The following is a 23,774-nucleotide window of genomic DNA, read 5'->3' on the forward strand; positions in this document are numbered from 1 at the left end:
CACAGTTTCTGTTTTTATTGTTTTTTAGCCATGTATTTTAAGTGCTTTAGTACGAAACTAATGCTATCAAAGCTTAGTTTTTAAACAATATTAGATGCGTACGTGTATCAGCGAATACGCAAGCTTTCAATTTCTACACCAATGATATTTAATAATATAAAAGAACCATGGTGTTGTGCCATCTCTAGTTTTTATACCTCCTCTCTACTCACTTGTTATTGTTCGAAGTGCTATTGAGTTTTTAAACATATTTAACTGCACAATTAAGCGGTTATCAGGATTTAAATATATTGCGCTCAACGTTTAACCATAAACATGTGGCAAATATGAAGTTGACGAATAAGGAGCTCATCCTGGTGGAATGTGTGTATCAGATTTGACCGTATGCAACTTTGAAGAATAAGGACCGAGTCTAATCAGTTTTCTGTATTTAATAAAAAAAATTTTTTTTTTAAAAAAAACAACACGAAACGAGGGGGACAACCTTTTTTGTTTTTCTTATTTTTATTCAAATTCCAAATATGAAATGAGCTAAATGCATACACATGAAAAATAAAGTAGTAAAGAATGTCAAGAGTGCCTCGTGTTGAAATCCTCATGGTCAGCATAAAGAAAAACTAGTAATTAAAAATGGCACTTGGGAGTCAGACGTCTCAGTCAGAACAAAAAAAATAACACTAATAATAATAATAATAATAATAATAATAATTGATTTCATTCCGGTCTGCTTAACAAAAGGAAAATAAAAACCTTAACAGCACATAATGTACAGTTTCTACCTTCTGTGAGCATAATGAGAAAATATAATCCAGCTGACATGCAAAATCGAGACTGAAATCCAAGGTAAAGTCAGGAGATCTGACTTTTCGTTTCTAAAAGGCTATTTCGGGTCACGTCCGAGACGGGAACGTCGACCCATCTGGAGAATAACGGATGCTAACCTCGTCCTGAGGTCAGGCAGCAGAGAATCCATCACGTTGAACGTGCTTTCCTTCTTGAGAAATGTGAGACACATCGATGCATTGATTGGGACACTGCGTTCCGCTCAGTAATCTGCGTACAGTCTTCCGCATTAGGGACAAGCGGGAAGGCTTGTGGGATCAGGTACAGTAAACAGTGGCCGTTTTCTAAACACAATAATGTCGTATCATGAGCCGTGACGAAGTCACGCAGTAATCACCGGATGAAAATGAAACCCAATGCGTCCTGATTTCGCTGAGGGCGGGGCTTAATACATTTCATCAACCAATCACAAACCTGATCACAATCAACCGTATTGTCTTAATTAGAAATGTAAAAAAAAAATTAAAAAAAAAAAAAAAAAAAACAAACATACTCAAAAGAGCAAATTTGACCACTGTTATCATCTGCAGATGTACTACGTTGACACACCTACAGGAAGTCACAGCTCTATGTGTTTGTGCACAGCTGGTTCACCAGGTCTGTGCTCCGACCCTCAACCCAGTGCTTCTCCATAAACACCTCGCTGTCCACTACCGTCACATTCAACCAGGCACGAATTAAAGACTGGATCTTGGGGGAAATAACACAAACCCCCTTCACAGCCTTTATTGATGTAGCGCTGATCGAGTGGATTGATGTAAACTAGCTAACTAGTTGAAATTTCATCATTTTATTTTGTATAGCTTTAATGTCGAATGATCACGTTTGCGATTGGCTGATTTAAATTCAAGGGACAGTCGGTTCAGCAAAATCAGGACGTTTGCCTTTAAACGAAAAAAAATTCGATACGTATTGCGCCGTCAGAAATATTAAACACAAAATAATAACGTTCAGTCGAGAGCTCAGCCCAGTACGAGTTCTGCATAAAGACGGGAAAGCCGCAGGTGAGCAGGCACGCTGGACATTTTTCTGAGATATCTGATTGTAGCCGTGGGGAATATTTACAGTACGCACGAAGGAAGCGGCATCGCAGCGCTGCGTTTAAGAGCCGTTCTCCTCTTTCGCCTGCTTGGAGGCTGGAGCGTCGACATCAGCTTCTGTGCCGTTTGACTCGAGGGCTCGCTTCTTCGGCGCTGCGGGTTCTGGAAGGTCAAGATGGAGAGAGAGAGAGAGAGAGAGAGAGAGAGAGAGAGAGAGAGAGAGAGAAAGCAAGCAGGAAGTCACTATAAAGTCACATGAATGTTGCAGGTGTTTGTACTTTCATGCCTTCTTCTGTCTAGTCTAATTTATTACATATCATTAGATCAGGACTGATAAAATTCAGCACTTTATATCTTACAAAAAAAAAAAAAGAATATAATCAGATTCTTTGTCTTGTATCACAATCACTTTTAATGTAAATGAAAGGGGGGAAAAACTGCTCACGTACAAGATCTTGTCTGGAACAGCATCCCCCTACCTCAACTCTCTCCTGAAGGCTTACGTTCCCTCACGCAATCTGCGATCAATCAATGACTGACGCTTAGTAGTGCCTACTCAGCGTGACTCAAGGTCCCTTTCCAGAACCTTCACACTAACTGTCCCTCAGCAGTGGAATGAACTTCTGACCTCAATCCGGACAGCAGAATCTGTCACTATCTTCAAAAAACAGCTAAAGATCCACCTCTTCCGTGAACACCTAACTAACCCCTAAAACGCCAACCCCACCCCCCAAAAAAAACAAAACAAAACACCTACTCTGGCTCTTACACCTCTACTCTGCGCACTTTGCTTCTCTAGAACTCAATTATAAATCTTGTACGGTAGCACTACTTGTATTGTTCTCCGCTTGATATATCGCCTTGCTTGTATTTCCTCATTTGTAAGTCGCTTTGGATAAAAGCGTCCGCTAAATGAATAAATGTTAAATAAATAAATAAATAAATAAATAAATAAAAGCACGCTCAGCACTAAAAGACCACTGATAATGTTCAGATCGTTGGTTGGTGAAAGTCCATGATAAGCAATCAGAAGTGAGACGGTCTCCTCCTTACCTGCGTCCTCACCATCACCGCCTTCGTCATCACTGTCGAATTTAGTCTTCCTGCCCTGGAACTGTGTCTGCTCTCGTCCTCCTCGGTCCCTACGGCCGCCCCGCCCTCGGCCGCGACCCCTGTGACCTCCTGCAAGTCAGAACAAGAAGTGAGACGGAGCTTGACATCAAAACCATTTGTTCTCCAACTGTATGAGCCAAATCCAAGTCCCGCCTTATTTTCTTGGCGGTCCAATCACTGCTTAGCACATGCTGCTATTCAGCATTACGCAAGTTTAAAGGTGGATCGGTGTTTCCAATGAACATATTTGGGCAAATGTGTATAATAAACAAAAAAAAACAAAACAAAAAAATAACTCTGCACCAATTGACCCTGCAGTCTGGTTATTTTCAACCTGATTTCATATTTGTTTATTTATGCAAAAATATTGATAATCAAATGATAAATATTTAACCGTTCGACGTGTTCGGATTCAGCTTATTGAGTTTAGCACGAGACCTCGTCCTCCTTTGCGCTTGTTCAGCGATTCCTGCTGGCTCTCGATGATCTTCTTTAGAGTCTCCAGCTCGACGTCTCCCTCCAGCACCTCCCACTGAACGTCTTTATCTTTAATCTTCAGCTCGGAGACTCCGGCTGCTTCCTGAGCCTTCTGCAGGGCCTCCTTAGCGTCCGAGCGAAACAGGATGGTGCCCTATGTATAGGAAGAGCAAAAATAACTACCAGCTACTTCTAACACACCCCTTTCCTGCTCCGAATATAACTCACAAAGCAACAGCAGTAGGCTTGGGTGAGGTAACAATTCCACACGATCTTACACTGCCATGATGTCCAGTTACGTTTATTCGGATTATATTATATTACTAATTGGGATAGTTTGCATTAGTATGGCAAGAACACCTTGCGACCATAATCGTGGGATGAAAATGGTGGACGTTTCTTATGCTTCAATCTGGCCATTTTATTTGTATTCGGACTTGATTAAAAGTCATGACAAAAGACAGTAACGCTACAAAACATCAGTATAACCAACAGGTTTCTCTGCAGGTTTACTAGGCTTACTCTCCATGAAAGGTGTTGTAAACGTTTGGTTGTAAACCTAACGACACTGAACAGAGACACTCAATGGCTTTAATAAATAAATAAATCACACAAGCCTAAAAGATAAAAAAAAAAAAAAAAAAAAAAACAGGCCCTAAATTATACATCAGACACTGGAGACTTCTGGACTAGCGCTGTAACCCTCCCATCAACCACAGTCCTAACTAAAGTGTAATGCTGCTCGAAAACCTTTCCCACAATGCACTTCAGGCCTCACCTCTTTAGCTCCTCTGGTGAAGTCGATCCATTTGATCTGCGCGTGTTCAGTGAAGATCTTGTGGAAATCCTCTCGAGAAACGTGATCCAGTTCACCCGAGAACTTCAGCACACAGCCTCTCTGCTCATCCAGAGATTTCTGGGAACACCGTCAAGGTCATTAAAATCATTACAGTATACAGGAGTAGAAGAGAGGAAACAAACGGGACAGAGTGCATCGTGCAGGCTGTGAATCAAGGGGAGTCAATCCAGGTTCTGGGATGAGCACAGGACAGTCTTTATGATCACAGCAGCAACATTTGGGAATAAATTGTTATAACTAATCCGGTGTGTGTGCGCGTGTTTGATGAATAAAAAGAAACTCACCATCTCCTCCTTCTCAGCCTGTTTCTGCTGCTCTTCTTTTTCACTGAAATCAAAATGGTTCCCTTAAAAGACCGAAATACACTAAAATTCCACACAAGTAACCGCATCAGCACGGGACAGTGAAATGGGTGTGGCTACATCACATGGTATTTACATCACGTTTTATTTTAGCCTGTAGGCTTCAGCAAAAGCGGCAAAAAAACGTTTACTGAAAGGGGGGGGGGGGCATCACAGTCCAGACTTCACTGTTTTTACTGTTCCAAAGTCCCTTGTCCTTTCCCCTTCAGTGAACGGGCTTTTCGACAGGGGAGACTTCAATAATCCGACCGCTGCTTCAAAGCGCTCATTATTTACAATATTTACAATCGCTTTGAAGCAGCGGTCAAATACATGCAAACACACTACATCCAAAGCAAGTCACTTTTGTGCCCGATGAAGCGAGCGAGACTATAGATACCATCTACCCTGACTGCTATTGGATGACAGCAGGAGACAAAAATCGCTTTCCAGCTCTGTAATGCATTCCTAATGTACAGTGTTGTGCTGTGGTTCCTCACCTCTTGGCTTTGGCCTTGGCGTCTTGGCGACCCTGCCTCCTCTCCTCTGCTTTCTTAGTAAAGTAGTCGTCTCTACACAAAGAGGTCAAAGGTTAAACAACGCCCTCCACTAAAGACTCAAGTCTAAACTCAGATCTGACCGCTCTGCTCACAAAATAATGAATACATAATAAATAAGTAGATAAATAAATAAATAAATAAATAAATAGAGGGTTAAAGGCTACAAAAGTGTGTATATACAGTGCGATATTTTTTTAAAAAAAGTTTTCCCTGAATACCTCATTAAAACGTTAAAGTCATCTGTGTATATAACAAATATGTACACTACTTTTTTTTAACTGAATAATACAGTTAAATAGCCAATTACATAATTCGTCTAATTTACTGACATGACTAAAGAAAAAAAGGGTCAGATTTCAGCTTTTAATGTTTTATAAAGATTTAATAAATGTATTTCAATCCTAAACTGAGAGAACAATTGTGATAATTCAGTATATACGTTGATCAGCCATAACATTAAAACCACTGACAGGTGAAATGAATAACATTGATTATCTCGTTACCACGGCACCTGTCGAGAGGTGGATATATTTATCAGGCATCAAGTGAATAGTCAGTTCTCGATGTTGGCGTGTTGGAAGCAAGAAAAATGGGCAAGCATAAGGATCTGAGCGACTTTGACAAGAGCCGAATTGTGATGGCTAGACGACCGGGTCAGAGCGTCTCCAAAACAGCAGGTCTTGTAGGGTGTTCCCGGTATGCAGTGATTAGTACCTACAAAAAGTGGTGCAAGGAAGGACAACCGGTGAACCAGCAAACTGGCGACAGGATCATGGGCCCAAGGCTCGTTGACGCGTGTGGGAGGTGAAGGCTAGCCCGTCTGGTCCGATCCCACAGAAGAGCTACTGTAGCACAAACTGCTGAAAAAGTTAACGCTGGCTATGATAGAAAGGTATCAGGACACACAGTGCATCACAGTTTGCTGCGTACGGAGCTGCGTAACTGCAGGCCCTGACCCCCGCTGAAAGCACCTACAATGAGCACGTGAGCATGAGAACTGGAGCATGGAGCAATGGAAGAAGGCGGTGTGGTCTGATGAATCAGGTTTTCTTTTACATCATGTACATGACCGTGTTCATATGTGTTGCTTACCTGGGGAAGACATGGCACCAGGATGCACTATGGGAAGAAGGCAAGCTGGTAGAGGCAGTGTGATGCTCTGGGAAACCTTGTGTCCTGGCATTCACGTGGATGTTACTTTGACACCTACTACCTACCTAAACACTGTTGCAGACGAAGTACACCCCGTCATGGCAAAGGTATTCCCTAAGGTCAGTGGCCTCTTTCAGCAGGATAATGCACCCTGACACACTGCCCAAACGGTTCAGGAACGTTTGATGTTGGCCTGGCCTCCAAATTCCCCAGATCTCAATCCGATCGAGTATATGTAGGATGTGCCCTACAAACAAGTCCGATCCACAGAGGACCCACCTCGCCACTTACAGGACTTAAAGGATCTGCTCTAACGTCTCGGTGACAGATACCATAGCACACCTTCAGAGGTCTTGTGGAGTCCAAGCCTCGACGGGTCAGAGCTGTTCTGGAGGGAGAGGGGGATCTACACAATATTAACCAAGAGGTTTTAACGTTACTGCTGATCGGTGTACAGCGCCGAGAGCAAAAATTAAAAAAACATTATAAAAATCAATAAGCAGAAATGAATTAGCACAATCATGTTTCCTCACTGTTTTCAGCCAACTCGAACACACTGCTTCTGATTTATTAGTGAAGTGAAATGGAAAGGTTTGAGAAATATTGGCACCTCAAAAAATACTGCATAAAAAAACCTGCTATCGGTACATCGTATAAAGATTCAGATGAAACCAATGTATTGAGACGGGATACTTTTCGCTCTCGGGTCACGGCACCAATATAGCACGCCTCGGAGATCTGAACAAACATTCGGTTGTATCTACAATACACAGACCTGCTGACTAAGCTGTGTGAAGGCAAAACCGTTGTCTTTAGTCTAGTCAGCGCTCTTACGCCGTGTGCACCGAGGCCTACAAAGCAACGCTTAATCGTGACTTACTTGATGAGAACGATCATGTCGTTTCCTTTGAACTGTTTTACATCGTCTCTTGCAACGAAGGCCTTGGCTGCCTCCTCGGACTCCAAGACGGCAAAGATGGAGCCCTGCGAACAGCAATTTAAATAAATGTATACCCCCTTCTCCACCAATATGACATCAAAACTCCTTCACTCTGTATTTCAGCGTTAAAAAAAAAAAACCTACAATAACAACTGTGGAGGATTTTACAAGATGTACTTCTGGCTCGGAGAACATTATTCCCCATCCAACGTTAAATCCCTCAGAAACTACACGCAGTCCAGAGTCGTCGACATGAACATTATATACACGTTTACTGCTTTTATCTATTTACTCTAAATGTGTAGCTGATGCATTAACACTGTATCTGCCCGTTGATTTTGCTGTAATGCATCAGTACAAGCAAGGAAATAAATAAATAAATAAATAAATAAATACCCAACTCCCCATTATCTGTTTATAGATACATTAAATGTTGTGGAACATCTGCTCGGTATGCTCTTATGGTGACGAAACATCAGCATCAATAAGACCTGAACGTTACCAGGTCTACTCAAAAACAGAACAAGCTCTTTGGCAGTACACACACACACACACACACACACACACACACACACACACACACACTCAGAGGTCTAGAATCAGCAAGGGACACCATGTTGATGGAAAAAGGCTTTCAGGTAGTACAACGCCCTGTTCTACATGGAGCCACACTAACATTACCACTGCATTGTGCAATAAATATATCAGCATGACATTTTATCATAAAGGAAAAGAACAAAAAAGCAGCAGTCTTACTTTGAAGGTTTTCTGTGCACCTTTCCTCATGTGAATGTTCTCCACGTGTCCTTTATCAGCGAGCCAGTCTTTAATGTCATCCAGCGTCGTGTCCAAAGGGAAGCCTTTCTGTGTGAATGATTATCCATTAGCATAAACCCCAGAACAGTGTGTATAGAGTGCAAACGGATGATAAAAGGTGGTACATTTTATTACTCGTGCTTGTATTCAGCAGAACAGGTGTGATCAGGCTGCATCGATCTATAACGCTGTGTGTCAGGTTAAATAGCTTATCCAGGGTGTGTACTAGTAATGTTAACTTAGATATTGTACTTTTTAATGCCATAACTGCAGCAATGATGGAGCAAAAATAATAATATTTTTTTTAAAAAATTAAAAAATGTATGTAACACTTCCAGATATTTGGAAAAAAAAAAATGTTCATGCTAAACACCCCTGTAATGGAAGCATTAACAGCTCCTTGCCTTTAATCCAGTAGTGACATCAAACACTTTACCATATGAATTACTTATAACATTTATACTCTTTCAATGTTTAATACATTTGTTTAGAATCTTCCCAACTCTATCTAGCAGGGTATGCTATATTGGTGCCATGACCTAGATAAATCTCCGTGGCCTAAAAGCAGGAGCCAGAAGTATAGAGTCGGGACTGAAGATAACTTCAGTAAAACAGTGAAATAATACCTCAGACATTCTTCAAGCACTAACACAGATTTGTCAAATATTTCTCACTTTGTATCACGTTGCACGGCATACGATGCGGAAGTCCCAGCAAAAGATGCGTGGCCTAGATATCACAACTCACTCACCATGTATATAGATTTGTGTTTGAGGGCGTCTTTATACTCGTCGTTGTATTCGGGCAGAGGTTTGCTCGGGCTCCGTCTGATCTTGGTTTGATCCTCGCTGATCTCCAACAGTCCCGTTTTCGATTTCCGCAGAGACTCGACAATAACCGCGGCATCCGAGGTCAAACTTTTTAGCCTGCGGAGACGAACTCGTGTGAGAACGACGTTTTACCAGAGACTCCTCGGACCAAATACGAGGAAAAGAATTCAGTCTAATCTTTAAATCATAAATGTTAGTGCGGGTTCGAACTTTCTCAAGATATTAAATATTAAGCAGTATAATCGCAACTGCTATTCTGTCCACCCAGCGTTATATTTCTGTGCTGTAGTGTGTCTTGTACCTGTTAAACTTGAGCATCGTCTCCAGTGTAACCCAGCCATCATCCAGCTGTATCTGCTCCTTTAGAAACTTGTCTCGAGGGAGATTGTGGTCTCCGAAATAATACTGAAAAGAAAGATGGGGGAAAAAAATAAGATAAGATAACACTAGCACTTGTATATGCGTTTTAAAGCACACTGGTAATGAAGCAGCCAGGTCGGTGCGTGCCTCACCTCTATCTGTTCAGCCACCTTCTTTTCCAGGGGAGACATTTCCTTTTCTTCAGCCATCCCTAATACAATAAGAAAAATGATAAATATTAAATCATGACCTCATTTAAATTAAGAACTACAGAAATACCAATAGGAGAAGTGTTTGTCTGGAGAAAAAAAATTCACCAAAGCAGCAAACAATCCTAGACAGAGATTAGTGGACAGACTAGAACTGCATTTGGAGGGGGTTTTTAATTTTATTTTTTTTACAATATGAAACTCTACATTATTATACGTCGTACTTAGAAATAGTACGTTTATGGTCTAATTGTCAACTCCACAACACATAAGCTGTGGCAACAAACAGCTGTATTTTATTTAGTTTCACATCAAGACACGTGTATTACTTCACAGAATCATTTAGAGAACATTCACGGGTAGTAATTTCCATTTAATATACTGGAAAGAAGGCAGTGAAAGTGCATTTCCACCAGCTTTCTTTAAAGAATTGATGAAGAAAGACTTGTTTTTGCCCTTTTTGGTCATTTTGATGTGTTTACAATTTGGTTGATTTCTTCCCAATTCACATATATAAATATAGAGCTTTCCACAGATTATAAAAAAACAAGTCTATCTCAAAGTTTATTATCGAAAAGAAGTATATATTTTGTATTCACGTTAATATAAACATATAAAATGTTAAAACCACATTGAACCACACTTTCCATACAAATCAATGCACACACAAATGGCAATGCATGTCGCGCGCATTCACTGGATTTCCGCCATTTTTGAAAATGACGTGACTCGTCAGTTCTCGCGATAGCTCCGCACCACCGACGAGATTTGGATCCAAACCATTCGGCAACTACAAAGTGCTGGGGGAAAGTCCTTAAAAATGTGAAAATCTTTACCATTAAAAAGTTTCACCTTCGTATTGAATCTTACAGGTTTTACACATTTCCAATGGAAAAGCCTTTAAATGTGCACTTCCGGGTTACCATGCGTACGTTTAGCTTGGTTAGCGCTAACACATGGAACAGAGCAGCAAGTCAGATACTGTACTGTTCTGCTTATATTAAAGCATTTAAATCGTTCATTTCCACTAATTTGAGCTGGATATATATGAGAATATGGTGGACTCGTGTGATCTGATCAGATCATGTTACCCACTTTAATCCAGGCCACATTGATATAAAATATTCACATCATGCTGCATACACGCGTTATTTACACCAAACTGCACATAGACGTAAGTCTAAATATAAACAATATGTTTAAAAGAATCACATTTCGGCATTAAAACACTTACTTTTGTGCCTTAAGGTCTATCTGCGTTTGGATGAACTGCAACTCTGCTTAGCTCACGCTTGACACACGCTTTACCCAAGAGCGCATGCGCGTAACGTCATTTATCGATGGATCATGGGAAATTGTGTCCGAAGTCTCATAAAGCCTACAAATATGGCCGAATATATGAAAAGACAATAATGTAATCCGTGTAGACAACAAACTACTCATTAGATATAAAAATTATTGTATTATATATTACTACATATATTACTTTAAATATATCACATGTATTGTTATATTTATTATTATTATTATTGTTGTTGTTGTTGTTGAATTGTATTGCAAAAAATTGTGACGTGCAAATTACAACCACAAACACTTCATAAGTAAATCATAAGTTATTGTCTTTATTATAATTGATGATCATAAAAAAATTAACAAGTGGTTAAGTATATGTAAAATACCATAAATTAATCAGTATCGAGGGCAAACTATTAATTAAATACAAAACAACATTTTATTATTCTTGTTGTTAAAAATGTGACGTGTGAATTACAACCATAAATGCTGTTATATATATATTTTATCATATTATATTTAATCATAAAATGCATGGTCTTTTTTTTTTATAACTTATCATAAAAAATTCATTTTAAATTCCACACGGTCTCTAAAGAAACAGTACAGTACAACTTACAGTACTAACATCAGCTTGCAAGCGTAATCTTATATTCTGTCCTGAAGATGTCAGAAAACTTAAAGTTACAGCTTAACCTCTGACTGTTGCAAAGCGCTGACACTGGAGACTCCTTCCATAAACATGAAATAAACATCTCCTTGCAGAAAACTTCACCATATCAACAATTACACATGCTTTAAAAAAAAATCTGCTTATGTGAAGCATTTATCATACAAGTCCCTTTGTAAGGTTTTCCTATAGAAATAATAACACATTAAAACAAACCTGTGATTTGGAGTTGTTGTTCTACTGTCCGAACTGCTGTTAGAGAAAATTAATCAACAACATCCCAACCAATCAGATTCGAGACAAAAAAAAATATCACATTCTCAAAACTTGAAGACTATATTTAGATATATTTTGTTCTAGACATGTTATCATTAGCGCAGCTCCTTCACTGACAAGGACAGGACAAGTTAATTCCTTTTATTGATACCAATTTATAACCCACACATTTTATATTTCTGGATACAAGCCCTGAGAGAAGCAGACCTACAGCAGACATGCTAATCAGGTTTGGAGTTAACAGTTTCCTGCGTTACCCATAATGCCGTTTTACCACCAGCTGATAGCAGTGGGATTTAGCCTTCGCTTGATTTTTATCTAAAGAGGGCGATGCAGCAGTGCTTCAGTATTTTAGTCTCTACACTCTGCTCAAACAGATCAGCTTCCCAAGCTTCAACTTTCACGCGCCATCGTTTCGTAGATCGCAGACTGACTGAGCCGAAAAGCTGCTGTAACTCAGCACCACTGCATCGTGTGGCTGCACTGCATTCTGGGACTCCTGCGTTTGCACCACTGTCTCAGATACTTCTACGCCGGATTTCTCATTAACGTGACGTGGAAAATGGGGAGTGAGAAGTGAAGCTCCTACTGTTTTGTATTTTCGTTTTAACGTTTCATTTTGTTTCCTCCTATTAAACTCTAATAGTAAGTGCACTAGCAATAACAATGTCTCCCTGTGACGTCAACAAAACAAAAACGGCTGAACTCATGAATTTTCTTCTTCTTCTTTTTACTACATACATGTTTAAAGTGTTTCACGGTAAAGCTTTCCTTTAAACGGCAGAACTGTTCGAGCAGTGACTAATCCACTGCTCAGCTCTGCAGCATCCAGCGTATGAATAAATGTGAATGTAAACATTATAGATATTCTTCTTCTGACTTCTATATGAGGCTACTTTAATGGCTCTCATGCCATAATAATAATAATAATAATAATAATAATAATAATAATAATAAGTGAGCTTTGTTTGCTGTGTTTTTATAGCAGCCCTTCACTAAAATGTTTTAAAATAATTCAGCCTGTTTTTGGATGATTTTCAGCTGGTTTAATATTTCAGTCCCGTTGCTCCAGGGTATCACTTGCGCCTTAAGGGGGCTGCTGTTACTCCTGGTTTTGGCAAGCAGTTTTTCAAGGCTGTACCCTTTACGTGGCATCGCAATGTCGCTCTCATTTAAAACTTTAATGGGACAGAAATCATTTGTTCCATCCCCTACATAACACACGGTGTGGTAATGGACCCCTGCATCCGCCTGCCTGTCTCTAAAATCGGTTAATACTTTCTGCTTGCACATGTTAACCGGACAACGCTCGCAGGAGTGTGAATGAAAGTTCCGGACTTCGATGTACCCGCGCTGGTCAATACTGGCCGGGTTCGAGAAGACGCCATCGACGGCGCATGTCACGCCACCGGCTTCTAAAATCCAGTCGATGAACAGAGTGTTGGAATCAGAGACTATGATGCAATCAACGTCGCTCTTGTTTTGACAGATGAACTTCAGCAGCTCGATCATTCCGTCTGTGAACGGGATCGCCTGCATCAGCTCCCGTATGGCATCCGGACGGACAGACTGCTCGCCGATGTAGGTAAACACTCGACCCATGTACTCGGTCCAGCGTCCTCTCTGGTAGGAATTCTCAAGCCAGGCAGGTAAGCTCTGCGCAGGTGTGCATCCGATCACCCACGTGTCACTGTTCCTGTCCACCAGCGTGTGATCGAAATCGAACACCATTAACGTCTTCTTCTTCATCTTGGCCTGCGAACATGGTAAAGAAATCTGGCAATTATAAGTAGTTTCGCAGATGGTATTTCAACAATATAAAATTAAATAATCTGTAATAATAGCTTTAAAAAAAATAAATAAATAACAGCTCTATTTATTACACTGCTGTTATGTCTAACAGAGCTACTTACACCAGAAGTAAGGGTTTGTTGTTCATGAACAGATGAAAAGCTTATATATATATATATATATATATATATATATATATATATATATATATATATATATATATATATATAGGCAAATTGCTGTAGTATAACGCTGAAGAATGAATCATTTTGGGTGTGCTGTTATAGAAAAATAATCAACTTTGGACAGGGAACAGTAACTCCATTTCATCACATCACCCCACGTTGATTATTTTCCTCCAACAGCAAGCCGGTGCTTGTTTGATTCTTTACAGAAAAAGCCCTCTTCTACTCTCCATGGTGTTTACGTTCTAACAGAGATTAGCCGGTTAGCTACACGCTTACATACATATATATACAGCGAACATATTATACAACACATCCGTACATTTAAGAAACCTAATGTAAATATCTAAACGATTTAAGAAGACGTTACACTTGAACTGCTTACCAATTCAGATGAAAACATACCACGTACAGTTTTATTGTCTGAAATGTATCTGATTACAAATCGAAAGTCATGTTTTCACCGCATGCCTGGTTTGTGATTGGCTATCGAGAAAGGCAATCGTCGATAATTGGCTGTTGGGAACGTCACTCAATTTGTCCCGACGCGCTGATTGGCTCTCTCAAGAACTGCGGAAGTGAATAACCCGGTTCGTTTTATTCAGTATAAAATGAAGTTTTAAGTGTCATCTTTTTTTTTTATTTCATATTTCTGTTTGGCTTGCAATTAAAACAAACGCTACATCTACGCGTATATAAATATATATAAGCGATATCAATGATTTTATATATATATATATATATATATATATATATATATATATATATATATATATATATATATATATATATATATATATATATTCCCTTCGATTCTAGTCTACTCATTGTCTAAAAACTACACCTCCCATAAACCCCCGCTCTACAGTTTAGGTAGCTTTAGCATGCGGCTAATCTTCGCTAGTGAACAACCACTCAACTCATAGCCCTGATTCCCGTTGGAGATATTTATTTTCTCGCTTTAAAATAAAGAAACACATTACAAACTATTGGAATCTCATTGTATGTGATTGGTCTAGATGATACTCGAGTGGCCCTCGTCAGTAGTGAATCTAAAAGTCGAGGAAGTCATTTTAGTTTTTTACTTTAAAAAATTGTTTATTTCATTTCCTTTTTTTTTATTGAGCATATACAAAAGTAAATACATATAGACATGTTTACAACTCACAACAGATATTAGAAGTAATTTTAGTCACATTAGTGAATAACACAATCAAGAAGCCAGCATTATCTAAGTTATCACCATTACATAAGTTTGTATGTATTATTGATTTTCTTATAGTTATTAACCTGTTTGACTGGTCACATGAATTTAATGTGTTTAATTAAAATAACTAATAATAACTCAAAAACAAGTCGACATATAAAGTGTATATAGTGCCAACTTGAATTTAATTACAATTTTAAATATCAAAATATATTTTTGTGAGTGGAAAGTTAAGGAATTGGATGATCTCCGCCTTTTTAGTCTGAAGACATAAAACCTAGAGTTGGAGATGGATTTAATTGAAGTTCCAAATACAAAGACATGACCCTTTCATGGTCTCATCATCCAAATCAGCAGCATCCACTAGCACTTACAAACTCTCTGTGCCTGGGAACTCAAACACACCCATGTCTAGAAATGATAATCTGCTGAGCAACACATAACAACCACAGTTATTATAAGTAAATAAGTAAATCAGTAAAAATCAGTGTGTGGCTAAGCTTACTCATCCCAAAGTTCCAAAAACATTAGGAGGCAAATGCATCATTACAGCATTAATATGGAAAATGATTATATAAAATGATTAAAAGTGATTAAAGTCGGGAATGATAAATGATGATTCATGATAAAAATAACAATAAATAATAATAAATGTTCACTGTTGATTGTTGAGCGTGGCTATTGAGCTGAAACTTCTAACTAACCTCTAACCCTGTGTCATGGAGGTTATGAAAATCATTACACATCAGAAATGTAACTTGAAGGAGGTGTGTGTAATTTTGTGAACAACTCAAATCCTGACTCTCAAAACAAACTCACAACCACAAACTTTCAGCATCAGGTAATCACAGAACACATGATGTCTAACATATGAAATGGCATCTTTTATACACTTTATTTGACCACATTTCAGGATGAGGATGAAGGCTCTCAGCACTTCCATGTGCTGGTTTCCAAGCATATAGCAAACTTCTGAACAGCGATAAACTGGCTTTTTGAAAAACTATTCATTTACATTATCTGATCTTGACAGGTTATTCCACAATTTAGTTTGAAACTAGAATAATTTTCAAGTAAGAGGCCAGTCCAGTTTAATAGAGAATCTGGCAGCAACAATCTCATTGGTTAAAGGGCAATTTCTGACTCCAACTGTGTCCAACTGGTCGGTTTAACACTTGAGACTTTGGTAGACTGAATCTGATTGGTTGGTGTTGGGATTCAGACTTTGATAGACTGAATCTGATTGGTTGGTGTTGGGGTTCAGACTTTGGTAGACTGAATCTGATTGGTTGGTGTTGGGGTTCAGACTGTGGTAGACCGAATCTGATTGGTTGGTGTTGGGGTTCAGACTTTGGTAGACTGAATCTGATTGGTTGGTGTTGGGGTTCAGACTTTGGTAGACTGAATCTGATTGGTTGGTGTTGGGGTTCAGACTTTGGTAGACCGAATCTGATTGGTTGGTGTTGGGGTTCAGACTGTGGTAGACCGAATCTGATTGGTTGGTGTTGGGGTTCAGACTTTGATAGACTGAATCTGATTGGTTGGTGTTGGGGTTCAGACTTTGGTAGACCGAATCTGATTGGTTGGTGTTGGGGTTCAGACTTTGGTAGACTGAATCTGATTGGTTGCTGTTGGGGTTCAGACTTTGATAGACTGAATCTGATTGGCTGGTGTTGGGGTTCAGACTTTGGTAGACTGAATCTGATTGGTTGGTGTTGGGGTTCAGACTTTGATAGACTGAATCTGATTGGCTGGTGTTGGGGTTCAGACTTTGGTAGACTGAATCTGATTGGTTGGTGTTGGGGTTCAGACTTTCGTAGACTGTATCTGATTGGTTGGTGTTGGGGTTCAGATTTTGATAGACTGAATCTGATTGGTAGGTGTTGGGGTTCAGACTTTTATAGACCGAATCTGATTGGTTGGTCATTTGTCTTGACTGCAAATGAAGCACATTTGGGTCATTTTCATAATCTTCATTTGTCTGAAATTATAATAATAAAAAAGAGAAGTTTTAGAAGTTGTAAAAACTTGAAACGTTTTGTCAAATTAATTAATGAAGTAAATGAGTTGTTTTACTGTTAATTTGTACTCACCTCTCTGTAAGTGAGTGTCATTGTTTCTGGGCCTGCAGGAAGATGAGGAAACAAAAAGAACAAGTGTTACTTTAACCTTTATAAGTACAGACACCACATGTATGACTGAAACCCTTTTGACGTGAGTTTGACGTGTTATTGATTATATGACTATAACTGGGACTACACTAACTGGGAGGAGAATCAGTCACGTAGCAGTCCAACATCATTTTCTATGGCAGGGGTGCCCACAATTTTTTGACTTGTGAGCTACTTTTAACATGAGCAGTCAAAGAGATCTACCTACACTAAAAATGCGAAACTTATATTTATTTATATATATACTGCGTATACTTCAAATATATATATACACACACACAATATATGTTCATGTACCTTGCATAACTGCATGAACCCTTATGGCACACTACAATTCAGTACATTTTTGGTCAATACCTTACTCTGATGACTTGCACTGAATAGAATCAGCCAGGTTTGCATAGTCCGGACAGTAGCTGCTGGTAGCCAGCCTCAAGCAGGACTCCAAATGATGATCAGTCATTGTGGAACGGTATTTGGACTTAATAATCTTCATGTGGGAAAAGGCTGACTCACATAAATAAGTAGAGCCAACTAATGCAGTCAAGGAGGTTGCACATTTCCTCATGTTTGGGTACTTTTCCCCTGTGAGTAAGTTCCAAAACTGTCCATGAGCCCTGGACTTCAGCTGAATGTCAGTCTGTAGTTTCAAAATCTCATCCTCCACTTCAGACGAGTTCAGGTGAAACAGCGAAATTTTCGATGCGAGTTGTCCCTGAATGGGTAGCACATGAATGTGGCGAATGCCTCCAATAAAGCAAAGTCTTGAAAGCGTCTGTCAAACTCTGACCGACAGCTGTCAATCTGCTCCGTGTAGCGTGCAGTGCGCACAATCCTTCCGCTGCGTCAAAGGTTTTGGAAGTTCCCAAAATCATGGCGCTGCAGCTTTGAGGACAGAAGTTGCATTTTCCGTTTAAAGGCATTAACTGCCTTTAATTTTTGTCTTTTCCTTGCAGCTCCAAATTAAGTTGGTCAGATCGGTTAAAAATGCTCGGTTAAAAAAACGTCCAGCAGCCACTGATCATCATTGAGCTGGGTGTATTCTGCATGTTTAACAGCAAAAAGAAACTCCCTTATCTCCGGACAGAGCTCTCGAAATCTCTGCAGGAATTTACCCCTACTAAGCCATCTCACATCAGTGTGTAGCAGGAGCTCAGAGTGGTCGCAGTCTGCCTTCTCCAGATGCGCACGGAACAGCTGTCTTTGAAGTGATCTAGCACGTATAGAACAGGCGATCTTTGTTGCCACATCCATGATCTCTTTCATGTTTAGCATTTTTGCGCATAAGGCTTATGGTGTATTATGCAGTGGTAGTTAAGGAAGTCAGGGAAAGCATCGTCTTCCCTGCACTTGGCAATGAATCCATTTGTGCTGCCAACCATTGACTGATATCAATTTGCACACTGGGAGCTGGGTTTTGTCAATGAAGTCTTTAAAAGACTGAAAAATGTCCTCTCCCCGCGATTTCGCTCGCTAGCCTTTAGCACTGGCGCGCTTGATCGCACACGCGTGGTGAGAGAAAAGACGAGATCTCAGACTGGCTGCCCTGTACATCAACTAACATCATTTTTTATTATTATTATTTGGCGATCTACCCGCACTTCCTTTGCGATCGACATATTGGGCACTCCTGTTCTATGGTGTGTGTGTGTGTGTTTGTGTACTTTGCGTCCTGCGTCTCCTATGTACAATCACAATGAGGAATATGACTCCAGTCAGAAGCAGCAGCAGAATTACAGACACAGTGATCACAGTGAAAGCTGGAAATCCTGGAAGAGAAATACGAGATCAGTCAGACGATCACATTAAACTACACACTGATCATTCAGAAAAACCTGATCATCATAGTCACATCATAGTCATGTAGTTAGACTGTGGGCGTGAGGTGCATGAAAGTATAATCACCTCTTTCAAGAGAAGTTGGCATAGACATTGATGATGATGATGATGAAGATGATGATGTTGGTAAAGATGATGAATATATTGTTGGCACTGATGCTGAAACAGGGACACGTGGATCTAAAGCACAGAAACATATAGATAGTTTGGATGATAAAGGAGTCGTATGTAGATCCAGCATATGCCTGAAAGCAGTACAGGGCTCTTATGTATAAAAGTGTTGAGAGTAAAAATTTGGTGTTAAGTGACAAAATATTATAAGTAATGAGGACATTGAGAGGAACCAGACTCATAAGAGAACCCATCCACCTCTGGGTGTAGCCTGATAGTGGGATTCATTATGAGCATCCTGGTCTCTGTGAGTACAGCAGATGTTTTTCAGTAAGTCTACAGCTCGGGTTACTGTCTACATGAAGTTTTTACATGTTCTGTTCTGTGATTCCTCCGGGTTCTCTGGTTTTCTCCCACATCCACAAACATGCTGAGAAGTGGAATGGCTGCACTACATTACTGTTAAGTGTCAATGAGGATGTGACTCTGTGAAGATGAATGAATTCATTTTCTTTTTCTGTTGATGAATAAATGCTTGAAGTAAGCAAATGTATTTCAATAAGAAGCAAAACCTCTCTTCCAATAGAGCAAGAATATAAAATACATTCTAAGATCAATCAAGCTGTCAGAATGGTCTGAAATTACAGAATAGCAGCTTTACTCATACAAACTCACCAGTAACTGTCAGGTCGATCTGTGTGAAATAAACCTTGTATCCATGATCAGATGTCCAGGCTGCTTCAGCTCCACACCAGTATTCACCAGAGTCCTGCTCAGTTACACTTCTAATACTCACAGTCAACATTTGTGTTTCTCCGTCATCATACAGGGAGAATTTTCCCTCATTTACATATTTTCTACTTTCATTAACAGATGCTTTATAAGAACAAGCAGCACGTTGCAGCCTCGTCTTGCAGAGAAACTTGGAGTCACTCCTGAGGGATTCTGGGTATTTACAGCTGACAATCAAATCTCCTCCTACATGGACAGTCTTACTGATGGACTTCTCATAGGACAGATCTGCAAATCACAACCAATCAGATCAGTTTATATGTGTATATGTGTCCTAGCTCTGATTAACAACACTTAGACAGTTATACAGTAAATTTACATATAAATCTGATGTTTCTTCTGATAAAACACATCATTAAATCTCCTCACCTTCTGTTACTTTCAGCTTCACTACAGTGTAGATCTGTATTTCATCAGACACAACAACAGCACACGCGTATGTTCCAGTGTCCTCCGTAATCAGCTCTCTGATAAACACACTGAAGAATCCTGCACTTCTGCTGTCCTGAATTGAGAATCTGCCATCATGTGACAATTCACTGTGTAGTTTTGTTGTTATTGGATTAAAACACCACTGATGTGTTCCCATCTTACAGAAAGATTTGGGTTTGTCTTTATATTCATCCTCATATCTGCACTTGATGTTGATTCCTCCCCCTGCATATGCACTCACTTCTCTAGAGACCGAGCCCCCTGTTAAAAGCAAGTTCATATCATGGTTACAACGTACATAAGTAAGAAATAAAACACATGGGAGTGTGTTTTTAATGAAAATAATCACCATTGGAGCTAAGTATTTGCCAACGACACCACTAAGTGTTCTATTATTATTATTATTATTATTATTATTGTTATTATTATTAAATTTATGAGATAAACAGTCGTTCCATCACCAGCCTCTTATTTTCTCCCCCAAAACAAAACAAACCCGAAATACATATGTACGAAAAACAGGGAGACGGATGTGAGTGCAGATGAGCGTTATTAAATAAACAACTAATAAATAACCAGAAGAAAGAAAAAGAACCAAGACCTAGCAAAACCAACCAAAATTAAGACAAGGCTATGACAGGGGAAAACATAAACGCCAAGCAACTAAGGAGAGAAAACACAGAACTTAAATAGAGAAACTAATCAGGAGAAATACACCTGAGGTGAGCACAAACACAGGAACTAAAACTGAATAAGAAGTTCAAAAACATGCGATTGTGACACTGTGATTCCTCCGGGTTCTCTGGTTTTCTCCCACTCCCACAAACATGCTGAGAAGTGGAATGGCTGCACTACATTACTGTTAAGTGTCAATGAGGATGTGACTCTGTGAAGATGAATGAATTCATTTTCTTTTTCTGTTGATGAATAAATGCTTGAAATAAGCAAATGTATTTCAATAAGAAGCAAAACCTCTCTTCCAATAGAGCAAGAATATAAAATACATTCTAAGATCAATCAAGCTGTCAGAATGGTCTGAAATTACAGAATAGCAGCTTTACTCATACAAACTCACCAGCAACTGTCAGGTCGATCTGTGTGAAATAAACCTTGTATCCATGATCAGATTTCCAGTCTGCTTCAGCTCCACACCAGTATTCACCAGAGTCCTGCTCAGTTACATTTCTAATACTCACAGTCAACATTTGTGTTTCTCTGTCATCATACAAGGAGAATTTCCCCATATTTACATATTTTCTACTTTCTTTAACAGATTCTTTATAAAAACAAGCAGAATATTGCAGCCTCGTCTTGCAGAGAAACTTGGAGTCACTCCTGAGGGATTCTGAATATTTACAGCTGATATTCAAATCTCCTCCTACATGGACAGTCTTACTGATGGACTTCTCACAGGACAGATCTGCAAATCACAACCAATCAGATCAGTTTATATGTGTATATGTGTCCTAGCTCTGATTAACAACACTTAGACAGTTATACAGTAAATTTACATATAAATCTGATGTTTCTTCTGATAAAACACATCATTAAATCTCCTCACCTTCTGTTACTTTCAGCTTCACTACAGTGTAGATCTGTATTTCATCAGACACAACAACAGCACACGCGTATGTTCCAGTGTCCTTCGTAATCAGCTTTCTGATAAACACACTGAAGAATCCTGCACTTCTGCTGTCCTGAATTGAGAATCTGCCATCATGTGACCATTCACTGTGTAGTTTTGTTGGTATTCGATTAAAACACCACTGATGTGATCCCATCTTACAGAAAGATTTGGGTTTGTCTTTATATTCATCCTCATATCTGCACTTGATGTTGATTCCTCCCCCTGCATAAGCACTCACTTCTCTAGAGACCGAGCCCCCTGTTAAAAGCAAGTTCAGATCATGGTTACAACGTACATAAGTAAGAAATAAAACACATGGGAGTGTGTTTTTAATGAAAATAATCACCATTGGAGCTAAGTATTTGCCAACGACAACACTGTGTTCTATTATTATTATTATTATTATTATTATTATTAAATTTATGAGATAAACAGTCGTTCCATCACCAGCCTCTTATTTTGTCCCCGAAAACAAAACAAACTCAAAATACATATATACCAAATCCAGGGAGACTGATGCGAGTGCAGATGAGCGTTATTAAATAAACAACTAATAAATAACCAGAAGAAAGAAAAAGAACCAAGACCTAGCAAAACCAACCAAAATTAAGACAAGGCTATGACAGGGGAAAACATAAACGCCAAGCAACTAAGGAGAGAAAACACAGAACTTAAATAGAGAAACTAATCAGGAGAAATACACCTGAGGTGAGCACAAACATAGGAACTAAAACTGAATAAGAAGTTCAAAAACACGCGTGCCCTCTGGGGAGATTGTCCATGGTGGACCTGACATCATAATGCAGCTCGTCATGTTACTGAAAAAGTGAAGAGTTCAATCTGCTCTGTTTAACTGTTGAATAAACATTCATTAAACATTCAGCCTTTCTAAAAAAAAAACTAACCATATCAAGGAAAATATATTTTTGTTATTAAATAATGTGTTTTCACATCTATTAATGTGGTACATTATGTGGTAAAAGTCCCTGTGAAGTAGCTGTTACTATAGAAACAATAATGTATTAGATTGAGCTCATTCGCATAAACCTGAGATTTTCAGTCAGCACTAATGTCAGAGCTGCTGTTATAGAAAATGAATCAACAGCAATCAGTACTGAACATTCAACACCACTGTAATATAATTATAAATAAGCATTATATAGCATATAGAAAATCCTACTGTTTGTACTTTCAGTGTAGACAATGCTAATGATGCTAAATGTTCAGGAAGATAAACAGAAGGCAGTGGTGGGAGACTCACCTTCCTTTACCTTCAGTTCCACCGGTGTGTAAGTGTTATTTCCCCTGGGTAAATAAACTCCACAGTGATACATCCCAGCGTCCTCTACGGTGAGCTCTCTGATCATCACACTGAACACTGCTGATTTGGTGTCATCAAACAGTGAGAATCTTCCTGAATTTTCCCACTCGTTTTTAGCTCCTGACATTATTTGGTTAGAACAGGATGTCATTGGACCCTTACAGAAACATTTTTTGTTTTGTCTGTATTCTGTATGATACTTGCACTTGATAAGGACTCCTCCTCCTGAATATCCTGTTACTTCCTTGGCGTCTCCTCCATCTAACAAAACACCAAAACATCCATCTGAGCAAAACCTTCCTTCATGTAACACTGCTGCTGATAGTGAGGATTATTCTGAAGTGCATTTCTTTACCTGAGATCAGACAGAGGGTGAAGATGAGGAGGATCTTCATCCTGAGTTCACACTCCCAGATCTCCACACCAACTCCACTTCAGAAAGATATTAAAGCTCCTGTTCTTTCAAAGGCTCGCTTAAAAGTCTGTCACAATCTCTGACCCACCCAGATTTTTGTCTTA

The 23,774-nt window shown here is 39.2% G+C and overlaps 3 protein-coding genes across 3 annotated transcripts; all 3 read right to left on the reverse strand.

Moving 5' to 3' along the window:
- Positions 1-485: 485 nt before the first annotated feature.
- Positions 486-10,857, reverse strand: ssb (small RNA binding exonuclease protection factor La). Its single transcript, XM_053636483.1, has 12 exons — positions 10,775-10,857; positions 9,484-9,542; positions 9,273-9,376; positions 8,893-9,067; positions 8,082-8,189; positions 7,266-7,369; positions 5,174-5,245; positions 4,617-4,659; positions 4,252-4,389; positions 3,435-3,627; positions 2,937-3,065; positions 486-2,045 (listed from the first exon to the last, which is right to left on the reverse strand). The coding sequence occupies exons 2-12, from the start codon at positions 9,538-9,540 to the stop codon at positions 1,945-1,947; spliced, it is 1,224 nt and encodes a 407-aa protein (XP_053492458.1). The 5' UTR covers positions 9,541-9,542; positions 10,775-10,857; the 3' UTR covers positions 486-1,944.
- Positions 10,858-11,955: 1,098 nt separating this feature from the next.
- phospho2 (phosphatase, orphan 2) lies at positions 11,956-14,305 on the reverse strand. The gene is made up of 2 exons (XM_053636491.1): positions 14,141-14,305; positions 11,956-13,534 (listed from the first exon to the last, which is right to left on the reverse strand). Exons 1-2 carry the CDS (start codon positions 14,156-14,158, stop codon positions 12,785-12,787), a joined length of 768 nt encoding a protein of 255 aa, XP_053492466.1. The 5' UTR covers positions 14,159-14,305; the 3' UTR covers positions 11,956-12,784.
- Positions 14,306-14,863: 558 nt separating this feature from the next.
- Positions 14,864-21,901, reverse strand: LOC128614848 (circumsporozoite protein-like). The gene is made up of 7 exons (XM_053636484.1): positions 21,869-21,901; positions 21,383-21,727; positions 19,759-20,568; positions 19,039-19,152; positions 18,798-18,902; positions 17,056-17,087; positions 14,864-16,943 (listed from the first exon to the last, which is right to left on the reverse strand). The coding sequence occupies exons 3-7, from the start codon at positions 19,886-19,888 to the stop codon at positions 16,131-16,133; spliced, it is 1,194 nt and encodes a 397-aa protein (XP_053492459.1). The 5' UTR covers positions 19,889-20,568; positions 21,383-21,727; positions 21,869-21,901; the 3' UTR covers positions 14,864-16,130.
- Between the last annotated feature and the right edge of the window lie 1,873 nt (positions 21,902-23,774).

The sequence above is a fragment of the Ictalurus furcatus genome, chromosome 11 (genome assembly GCF_023375685.1).
Source record: "Ictalurus furcatus strain D&B chromosome 11, Billie_1.0, whole genome shotgun sequence".
Taxonomy (NCBI): Eukaryota; Metazoa; Chordata; class Actinopteri; order Siluriformes; family Ictaluridae; genus Ictalurus; species Ictalurus furcatus.